The sequence below is a fragment of the Cherax quadricarinatus genome, chromosome 98 (assembly GCF_038502225.1).
Source record: "Cherax quadricarinatus isolate ZL_2023a chromosome 98, ASM3850222v1, whole genome shotgun sequence".
In the NCBI taxonomy this organism is placed as follows: Eukaryota; Metazoa; Arthropoda; class Malacostraca; order Decapoda; family Parastacidae; genus Cherax; species Cherax quadricarinatus.
Genome location: NC_091389.1, coordinates 7,248,047 through 7,259,578, shown reverse-complemented (window position 1 = coordinate 7,259,578; position 11,532 = coordinate 7,248,047). Strand labels below are relative to the sequence as shown.

Sequence of the window (11,532 nt, the reverse complement as noted above, 5' to 3'; positions counted from 1 at the left end):
TCACTACATTTTGAGAGTCACCGTCTGAACAAGCTATAGGACAAGAGATGATATAGAGATAACAAAACATTGGAAGTGAAAACAGAGTTAAGATCATTAATGGAGAGTAGGAAGGTAGTGCTGAGAACACAGCCTTGAGATACACCTTCAACCAGCACTAAGCCAAGCTAAAAATTATTATAAACCAGAAATAACAAAAAGACACAATGCCGTGACTGGAACAATACACAAATAACCTGCACATAGGAGAGAGGAGCTTATGACATTTCAGACCGACTTGGACTTCTTCCTTTCCTACTACCTCTTTTGTCCTGTCTCTGTCTGCTGGCCTATATATACTCCCTCCTCCTCTCCTTTCTGTCAGTATGACTTTGTAAATGGTCCAAGTTGGACCGAAATGCCGTTGTAAGCTCCTATGTGCGGGTTATCTGTGTATTATAAACCAGAGACAGAAGTGCCTCTCCGACAAGAAATCTCTAAAGACAAAGTGGGAAGCAGCCTTATTTGCATACAGTCATGGTGGATGGAGATAAAAAGTGTAAAATACAGATACAACAGAAAAATTTGACACAAATACAATACAGTGGACCCTCAGCTAACGATGGCATCACCTAACGTTAAATCCAGCATACGATACATTTTAACGCAAAAATTTTGCCTCTGCTAACGCTAAAAAACTCACTCTACGTGATTCGTTCGAGACGCGTCCACGTGTGGCCTGAGCGTGCCTCAGTTGTCCCATGGGTGCCAGTGTTTACAAGCCAGCCAGTGCGGTCGCATCCACGCATACAATCGGAACATTTCATATTATCACAGCGTTTTTAGTGATTGTACCTGCAAAATAAGTCACCATGGGCCCCAAGAAAGCTTCTAGTGCCAACCGTGCGGTAAAAAAGGTGAAAATTACTATGGAAATGAAGAAAGAGATAATTGCCAAGTACAAAAGTTGAGTGAGTGTCCCGGAGCTGGCCAGGTTGTATACCAAACCAAAGATACCATCTCTCAAGCGATCATATGTAAAAAGGGTGGGAAATACGTACTATCGCACCATGGTCAGCTGCTGCTGCACCATGGTCAGCTGCTGCTGCACCAGTCAGCTGCTGTTGCACCACAGTCAGCTGCTGCCACACCACGGTCAGCTGCTGCTGAACCACGGTCAGCTGCTGCTGAACCACAGTCAGCTGTTGCTGAACCACATTCAGCTGTTGCTGCACCAGTCAGCTGTTACTGAACCATGGTCAGCTGCTGTTGCACCACAGTCAGCTGCTGCTGCACCACAGTCAGCTGCTGCTACACCACCGTCAGCTGTTGCTGCACCACGGTCAGCTGTTGCTGCACCAGTCAGCTGTTGCTGAATCACGGTGAGCTGCTGCTGCACCATGGTGAGCTGCTGCTGCACCACGGTCAGCTGCTGCTGCACCACAGTCAGCTGCTGCTGCACCACCATCAGCTGTTTCTGACCAACATGACTCGTCCCGAACCTGTCCATCCAGCCCTGCCGTCATTGTTTACAAGCCAGGGTGGCCGGTTGCATGCATACATTCAATACATTTTGTATTATTCCATTGTTTATAGTGCTTGTAACTGCTAAATAAGCCATGGGCCCAAAGAAAGCTTCTAGTGCCAACCCTCTGGTAAATAGGGTGAGAAATATGTACTATTGTACCACAGTCAGCTGCTGCTGCACCACAGTCGGCTGTTACTGCACCACGGTCAACTGTTGCTGCACCACGGTCAACTGTTGCTGCACCACGGTCAGCTGCTGTTGCACCACGGTCAGCTGCTGTTGCACCATAGTCAGCTGCTGCTGCACCACGGTCAGCTGGTCCTAGTGGCATTAAAAGAAGAAGGGAAGTAACCCCAGAAAAGGACGTGCTACCTAAAGTCCTAATGGAAGGGGATTCCCCTTCTAAACATTAACAACTTCCATACTCTCCCCTCCTCCCATCCCATCAATCATCACCAGATCTTCAATAAAGGTGTCAGTTTGTGTGTATTAAAATTAATATTTCATGTGGTAAAAATTTTTTTTTTTCATACTTTGTGGTGTCTTGCACAGATTAATTTAATTTCCATTATTTCTTATGGGGAAAATTAATTCAGCTAACGATAATTTCAGCATACGATGAGCTTTCAGGAACAGATTAATATCGTTAGCTGACGATCCACTGTATAATGCTATCCTTCATGTTTTGCCCACAGAGTGGGCTTTATAGTCACAAACTGAATAAAGCTCACTGTGGGGTTGAAATACATTCCATAAAAAATTTCAATATACGTGTACTGAATATGCGTTTAGTCTTTCCACAGAGTCGTGCCTTGGGCTAGTGTACATCTCGGCAATCCATACTGAAAAGATTCAATTTTATTCCTTAGTATAAAGTTTACAACAAAGCACTAAACCTGTCAGGTCATGTCTTTATTTGGTTAAGCAGGTGAAAAATATTTTTATTACATTTACATTTTAATCTGTTGCCCCAAAATATTTCCAATGTGGATTGGGGGTCGCCCTTCGACATCCCTATTTAGACACTTTTGCTAAAAATACATGTACTTCACAATATTGTTTATGCATGTAAAAATAGAGCACAATTATTTTTACACTCACACATAGTGTTTTACAAAGTTTTCTTATGAAAGTTCAGATACCGAGTTCGCCTTAACCGCTCACATCTCACGAGCGGAATTCTTTTTTGTTAACCCTTATACTGTCCAAACGTAGATATACATTTGCATGCGTAGCGCTCTGTCCAAACGTAGATCTACGTTCGATTTTACATTATGTAAAAAAAAACGTAGATCTATGTTTGGACAGTTTAAGGGTTAAAAGTGACCAACAACAAGTGACAAAATATACAAAAAGTCCACATGATTTTATTTTATATTTCCTCAGATGTTCCACGAAGTGAGATAAACCATTATCACAAAGCTTATTTATATACACCTACCATCCGACTTACGACCGAGTTCGGTTCCGAGAAACCGGTCGTAAGTCGAAATGGTCGTAAGTCGAACTTTACTATTGAATATCAACATCACATTTTTGTAATGACTTTATTTTATTGTTTTATTTTGGTATTTCATGTTTTACTTTACTTTTTATGTTGTTAGTACTGTATTTTATACTGTAAGGTTTAGCATAAACACTGTGTACAACACAAATACTGGTTTATTTCCCAGAAATTTGGCATAAAAAACACGGTCATAAGTCGAGTGGTCATAAGTCAAGCAGGTCGTAAGTCGGATGGTAGGTGTATGTACATTTTTAATACAACCGAGTGAAAGTAACTAGAAGCTTGTAATTTTCTCTAGTACTTTGTTCATGATAGATTTACCTTGACGGTATTGTCTCACAGGGTTACCAGGCAAGTTAGGTAACATATCTGTAATGTGATAGTAAGAACCATTTTGAAGAAAAGCGAAACACAGGTATGAAAAATCAACACAGTTCGGCTTCAGTTTAAAAAATTCTACCAAGCTTTACGTGTGTAGGTCTCTCACGTCTTTTGTTCCCATTTCACAAATAACCCGCATATACACAAAAGTTATGAAGACGTTTCAGTCCAAGTCAGACTGTCACACGTTCCTTTCTCGTATGTGTGAGTTATTTGTGTATTGTTCCAGTCGCGGAAATGTCTTTTTTCCTCTTTCTTCCCATTTCTGTTGTGTATATCTCTGATATACCTTTGATAAGCTGAGTTTTTCTACTCCTGGAGCCTGGCTCGTCTAGTGCTTGCCTGGTCAATCATGCTCTTACTGCTGGTGACCAGCTGCCACACACATCCATTACAGCCTGGTTGATCTGGCACCTGGTGAAAATACTTCTACACTTGTTCCAGCAGTGTTTCTGATATCTCCTGGTAAGATGTTGAATAATCTGGGGCCACGAATGTTGATACAGTGTTCTCTTATTGTGCCCACTGCACCCCTGCTTTTCACTGGGTTTATTCTGCACTTCCACCCATATCTCTCATTTCTATATGTTGTTATGGCAGTGTGCAGATTTGGGACCAGGCCCTCGAGTATTTCCCAGGTAGATATTATCATGCATCTCTCCTCTGCTCCAGTGAGTACTGGCTCTATGCGAGACCATAAACAATCACCGTATTTGTTCCAGCTCTGATATTTCTCCTGCCTTGAAAAGGGCTGTCAACAATGAGTAATATTCCAAATGAGGGCACACTAGTGTTTTGAAATGTCACCACTGGCATTATTTTCCCTTGTTTTGAAGGTTCTCAATACCCACCCCATTATTCTCCTGGCTGTCATGACCTTTGTCTTATTGTGTTCCTTGAAAGTAAGGTCAGCTGACATAATTATTCCCAAGTCTTTCATGTTTTCCTTTCATTCTATTTGATAATCCTCTTGAGTTTTGTATATGGTGTTCCTTTTGAGTTCTTCATTCTTTCCATACCTAAGTAACTGGAACTTATCACCACTGAACATCATGTTGTTCTTCACTACCCACTGGAAAACACTGCTTATATCTTCCTGTAATTTTTCAGTGTCTTGTACCATAGTCACTTTCATGCTTATTTTGGTGTCATCTGCAAATAATGCAAAACTGTGGTGGGTGTTTTCATCTATGTTTGCTATGAGGGTAAGAAACAGCACAGGTGCCAGGACAGTGCCTTGGGGAATGGAGTATTTTTATTCCTTGCTTTATTCTTTGTTCCCATTTCTATGGGACTGGTTTGTCACATTACATCAGTGTTAATGATGCTTTAATCTGAGAACTAAGTCAAATATTCACACTTGTACATTTCTCAAGGGGAATAAGAGATCATGACACACTCATCAGTTTGCTGCACACTGAGATCACAGAAGCCTGATGCACTGATGTCACACACAATATTCTTGCATTTTCACATCTTGGGACAACTGCTACTGTCTGGTCCTGCACAGTCTTCTTAACATTACCTCCTCCCCCACACTTACACTATGGCTTGGATGAGAGATAGTCATCCACGGGAGAATCACTTGCTATGTACACAATTGGAAATTCAATATCATCAGACTTGGGGCTTTCTATTTTGCAACTCTCTATCTTTACATCATATAGTCCCAGAGATTCATAAGACTGACCAGGCAACATTTCCTGACTTGTGGTTTGATCATAAAATTTACAGGAGCTTTGTCCTGCAGTCCATCTTGTCACACTACCGTCCCGAGGTGGAGCCACAAGCTGAGAACATGAGGAACTATCCACTGTCTCTTGACTCTTCACAGTGTTAATTTCATCCTTAATCTCAACTTGTTCCATCAATTCTTCACTGATCCCATTACTTGCTGTATTTGCAATCATTTCTTCATCTTGCACACACTTTCTATACACATGAACAAAACTGTTATTATCTAGGCTGCTCTGCAGTAAAGGTTCAAAGGAAACTTGTAATGGATCATTACTTGCAAACAAAAAAGCCTTATCGGCAGAAGGTTCAATTATATTTACATGAGGTTCACTTACAACTAGCTGTTGACGCTTGTAAGGCAGCTGAATCTGAGGTGCAAACTCAAAATTACATTTTTTGGTATTGGAAGGCGAGTGAGAAACCCAAGTACCACACAGCGGATATAACGTGGAAGTCGAATTGTGTACACGATTGGTATCAATGCTTTCACGGACAACAGACACGTCAAAAGGAACAAGGCCGCTCTTCTTAAAGGCATCCATAACATGATCTTCACTGATTTTAATCAAAGCATCAAGAAATATTACTGGTAAATATTTCAGTGTGAGATTGTCCTTTCCAATGTAATTTTGAAAGTTTCTTATACTTCTTTCATAATGTAAGCTGAAGTTGTTCATTATTCCCAAAAAAGGGTCCATAATGTTAAGTGGACTGTGATAATGAGAAAACAGAATTATGTTTTCTTCCTGGCAGAAGGTGGTGGCTGCCAGGCTTGCATGACACGGATGACCATGGAGGAACAGCAACACTGGTTTCTCAATATTCTTTTCTAAAAGTTCAGCATTGAAAAGCTTCAACCATGTAACAAACAGTAAGGGATCTAACTGCCCGTCTGCAGTAGCACCAATATGAAACTGTGACTGGTCGACAAATTCCTGATCTGCCCATACTGGCATATCATATTTTTGCTGCAGAAATAAGGGCTTCAAGTAGAACCCTGCAGCAGAGAATGTTACCAACACGTTAACGCCTTTCTGACTAGGGGACACAAAGCTGTACGTGTTCCTATGTCCTCTGAAAATAATGACCTGGTTGTTGATGTGTGTGTGCGAGAGGTACAACATAACGCAACTGAAGATGCGAGATGAATTTTTTCTAACCATGAATTTCTTTGCTGTTATTTCATAATGAATTCTGAGGAAATTGTTAAAAAAATTTGCCCATTTTAACATACTCTCATTAGTAAGAGTACACCAATTTTGAAAGCAATCAATTTTCTCCCCAAATACTTCAATAAACTCGCAAACACCTCTTGGGTAGTACGAGAGACCGAGGTACTCCTTAACATAGTGCGTGTCACTCATGACCGGGGGACGCCCCATTCTCCTCATGCGCAACATCCACTCAAAGAATTTTTCATCATCTGTAATGCATACAATGTCTCTTAATGCCCTGCAAAACACACTTGTACCTGATCTTCCAGCCAGTTTAGAAAGAGACACCACGTTTCTTTCAAGTCTACTGATGGATATACAATGGAATACTGACACTTTCTCCACTGGAAATTTTTGGGACAGTACCATTTCAAGAGCAGCTTCCAGAACCTTAGGGCAACTTTCTACGTTTTTGGTCTTTATTTTACTGAATATGTCCTTCAATACGTTCAAGAATTCTTTATAGACATGTTTTGACTTGTTATGTGGCGCCTTGTGTCGACTTCTTCCAGTCTTGGGAAGAGTACTGAATCTTGTCCTAATGACGGTGGTCGATGCCACACTCTCCCTCGACTCTGCCTCCTCCTGGGAGCCTTCCCACGGACTGTTCGTTTCCACGGCCACAGCTTCGGCTCTCACTGCTTGTTCAACTTTAGGTTCCTTCATAACAGTTCTGCAAGTTGGAAAACATGAGAAAACACTTAAGAATATGAGCGTCGTGGTGACAGATGACAATAATCAATACCATTACATTATCATTTAAGCGATGGATAACATAGGCAGCTTGGTACCAAAATAATGTTTTTCTTGGATGACTTGTGGTGTATTACCGATGAGTATGAAGAGAAAATTGTGTTCTAGAACAAGCAATGATTGAGGCAGAAATATGCTTTATGTAGAGCTTTATAAATTGACGAAGTTCTATCATAAATTGATAAAGCTCTACCAGAGCTTGATAAAGCTCTACCAGAACTTGATAAAGCTCTACCAGAACTTGATAAAGCTCTACCATAACTTGATAAAGCTTTACCAGAAGTTGATAAAGCTGTACCTGTGACTGGCTTGGAGAGCTCTTCTTCTCTCACACACTGCCCCCAACCCAGGCTATGTCGGTGACTGCCTGGTCAACCACTGGTGGTAGTGACCTGCAAGCAGCATAACCATCGCAACTCATCCTTGCAACTTAGTAAATGACGAGTGTTTCTGTATTTACAAGACGAAACGTTAAGAAGTGTTCGTTTAAGCACTTTAGTTAATGAGTGAAGTGTAACAAACACTTGTCAATGCTTAATAAAAACTCAGTACACTAATTGATCTGTATATTTTGCTCCCCTCTTGGGATCCTCATCTGCTGAAGAGGACCCCAGAAGGGGGACAAAATTTACAGATCAATTTACCTTCTGAGTTTTTGTCTCTGCATGGGTTATTACTGATCACTGCATTAAATATTCTTTTAACACATTGGCCGTCTTCCACCGAGGCAGGGTGACCCGAAAAGAAGAAACACTTTCACTTGAGCCACCACCGTCTTGCCAGAGATGTGCCAAATTTACAGTTCAGATGTCCCTATTATATTCAAATTCAAAAAATATAGTTACACACAAAGAAAGCCACTAGCATGTATGAGCATTTCGGGCAGATTAGTCAAATTAACTGGAGCCTTGTAACTTTAGTCAAAGTAACTTGAGCATCGTAACTCTCCCTTCAACTGACTATTCATGTTAGGTTGTTTTCTTTGTACAGATGATCCTTGCTTTACAATGGTTCGACTTACAAAATTTCGACTATGATGGTGCGACAAAACCGTAAAACATTTTTTTGATAGAATAAACTTGGTATATAGGTATACATTTACTTTTCAATGCTGGTATGCATTTAGTTAGTTACAATAATTGTTTATTTACTTATTCAGTGACAGTAACTTTTCTTTTTTTCTTTTTTTCTTTTAACAAGTCGGTCGTCTCCCACCGAGGCAGGGTGACCCACCGAGGCAGGGTGACCCACCGAGGCAGGGTGACCCACCGAGGCAGGGTGACCCACCGAGGCAGGGTGACCCACCGAGGCAGGGTGACCCACCGAGGCAGGGTGACCCACCGAGGCAGGGTGACCCACCGAGGCAGGGTGACCCACCGAGGCAGGGTGACCCACCGAGGCAGGGTGACCCACCGAGGCAGGGTGACCCACCGAGGCAGGGTGACCCACCGAGGCAGGGTGACCCACCGAGGCAGGGTGACCCACGGAGGCAGGGTGACCCACGGAGGCAGGGTGACCCACGGAGGCAGGGTGACCCACGGAGGCAGGGTGACCCAAAAAGAAAGAAAATCCCCAAAAAGAAAATACTTTCATCATCCTTCAACACTTTCACCTCACTTACATATAATCACTGTTTTTGCAGAGGTGCTCAGAACACAACAGTTTAGAAGTATGTATATACGGATAAAGATACACAACATATCCCTCCAAACTGCTAATATCCCGAACCTCTCCTTTAGAGTGCAGGCATTGTACTTCCCATTTCCAGGACTCAAGTCCAGTTATATAAAATAACCAGTTTCCCTGAATCCCTTCACTAAATATTACCCTGCTCACACTCCAACAGATCGTCAGGTCCTAAATACCATTTGTCTCCATTCACTCCTATTGAACACGATCATGCACGCCTGCTGGAAGTCCAAGCCCCTCGCCCACAAAACTTACCTTACCCCTTCCTTCCAACCTTTTCGAGGACGACCCCTACCCCGCCTTCTTTCCCCTACAGATTTATACACTCTCCATGTCATTCTACTTTGATCCATTCTCTCTGAATGACCAAACCACCTCAACAACCCCTCTTCAGCCCTCTGACTAATACTTTTATTAACTCCACACCTTCTCCTAATTTGCACACTCCGAATTCTCTGCATAATATTTACACCACACATTGCCCTTAGACAGGACATCTCCACCGCCTCCAACCGTCTCCTCGCTGCAGCATTTACAACCCAAGCTTCACACCCATACATTCCCTTCTTTGCCTCCATAGATAACATTTTTTGCCTTCACATATACCTCAATGTACCACTCACCTTTTTTCTTTCATCAGAATTCTATGATTAACCTCATCCTTCATAAATCCATCCGCTGACACGTCAACTCCCAAATATCTGAAAACATTCACTTCTTCCATACTCCTCCTCCCCAATTTGATATCCAATTTTTCTTTATCTAAATCATTTGATACCCTCATCACCTTACTCTTTTCTATGTTCACTTTCAACTTTCTACCTTTACACACACTCCCAAATCCATCCACTAACCTTTGCAATTTTTCTTTAGAATCTCCCATAAGCACAGTATCATCAGCAAAAAATAACTGTGTCACTTCCCATTTTGTATTTAATTCCCCATAATTTAATCCCACCCCTCTCCCGAACACCCTAGCATTTACTTCTTTTACAACCCCATCTATAAACATATTAAACAACCATGGTGACATTACACATCCCTGTCTAAGACCTACTTTTACCGGGAAGTAGAACCCTAGTATTCACTGATTTGGTATTGACGGTTTCAGTTATCTACGGTGTACTGTGGCCCAAAAATACCTTTTATTTTTGCATCATAACGGCCCCAAAGTGAAATAGTATGTATAAAAGCTGACATTTCTTCAAAGCCTAAGAGAAGCTGTGAAGTGCTTCCCATCACTGAAAAAGTGATAATTCTCCACTTATATGCATAATTTATCAATTAAACTTTATAATAGGTATGTATAGGACTTACATACAGCCTCTCCTCAATTAACGACAGAGTTCCGTTCCCAGACCACATTCGTTGTTAAGTGAGGAGCATACTATAATGGAAGTGGGTTTGTGTCAACCATCTTTGATATTGTTTTAATGTCGCTTTTGCACCACTTAAAATATACATTTATAATATACATTATTAAGGTGTGCATACTGGTCAGAGCCCATCGTAAGTCCAAGTTGTCGGTAAACGAGTACGTCACTAAGTGAAGACAGGCTGTATAGGGTTTGCTACTATTTGCAGTTTCGGTATCCATGGCAGGTCCTTGGAATGCATCTCCCGTGGATACAGGGGTTCTACTGTATATACATTAGACTTACAATATTTTCAACTTACAAAGAGTTCGTCAGAATGTAACCCCATCCTAAGTCGAGGAGCACCTGTACTGTCTCCCAGTTACTAGGCTTGTTAGGTAAGAAAACATCTAGTGATACTCAAATAACTCGCATGTGAAACTTCCGATGGTGTTTTGACCCTAATGAACCATTAACTGGTCACACTAGTTAATGGTCTATGTCACACTATTAGGACTAGTTAATGGTCTGCTATGTGCAGGTTATTTATGTACTGTTCCAGTCACAGTATTGTGTAGGTTTGATAGCTGGGCCACCTACCAAACCTATACAAAATATGTGACATTCACAGCATTCCATAGCCATTGTTATTATTACCATCAACATACCTTGTCCACCGAGTTTAATCATTTCTCAGATGCCACGAGAGACGCCGGGATATGCCGAGAATGCAAGCACACATACGAACACACCAGCTAACCCCTTTACGGTAAATTTCTTTTGTACTTCTTCCATTCTTGTCTTCTTCCAAGCGCTGCTGCGCTTCTAACTCTATCTTATACTATGGGGTGCACAATAAAGTACAAATTTATAGACAAAATATGTAGTCTTGGAGACTGCTTAACCCTTTCAGGGTCCAAGGCCAAAATCGGAAGGGGTGCCCCAGTGTCCAAGAAATTTTGAAAAAAAAAAAAAAATCTTACAGAATTAAAGATAATATTTTTGTGAAGGTAATAAAAAAAAAAATTCTGATGAGTACTTACTGAGATACAGAGGTGAGAAGTTGACCCAAAATGACCGGGTGGCAGCAACATTGGCGATTTCCGCAAACTCGCATTTCTTTATTTTACGCTTTTTTATACTTTTTTCTTTTCTTTTCTAATTTTTTCTTTTTCTAATAACATTTGTGGCCTGTGAGACCAATATTGTATATAATGTATATGTATAAACTCATTGTATTGAACACAATAACCGCACTAAAGTTATTATAATATTGTTTACCACTGTTGTTTATTACAATAAATATGCACAAATATTGTATAATACTAATGTTCTATCATATATTTACATATTTACAATCACTGGACATGGTTTTAGAACTGCTGGAGC

At 41.1% G+C, this 11,532-nt stretch overlaps 1 protein-coding gene across 8 annotated transcripts in view; it reads right to left on the bottom strand.

The window, feature by feature from the left end:
• Positions 1-11,532, bottom strand: part of LOC128702545 (microtubule-associated protein futsch) — a 170,259-nt gene that overhangs the window by 35,771 nt on the left and 122,956 nt on the right. The window contains exon 10 of one of the 8 annotated variants that reach the window (XM_070105283.1): positions 6,604-7,019. The exons of 5 other annotated variants lie outside the window; for them this stretch is intronic. In XM_070105283.1, coding sequence (XP_069961384.1) covers positions 6,604-7,019 — 416 coding nt within the window. Of the gene's footprint in view, positions 1-2,404; positions 7,020-11,532 lie in introns of those variants that run through there. 2 more of the 8 variants (XM_070105284.1, XM_070105281.1) reach the window with 2 other exon arrangements.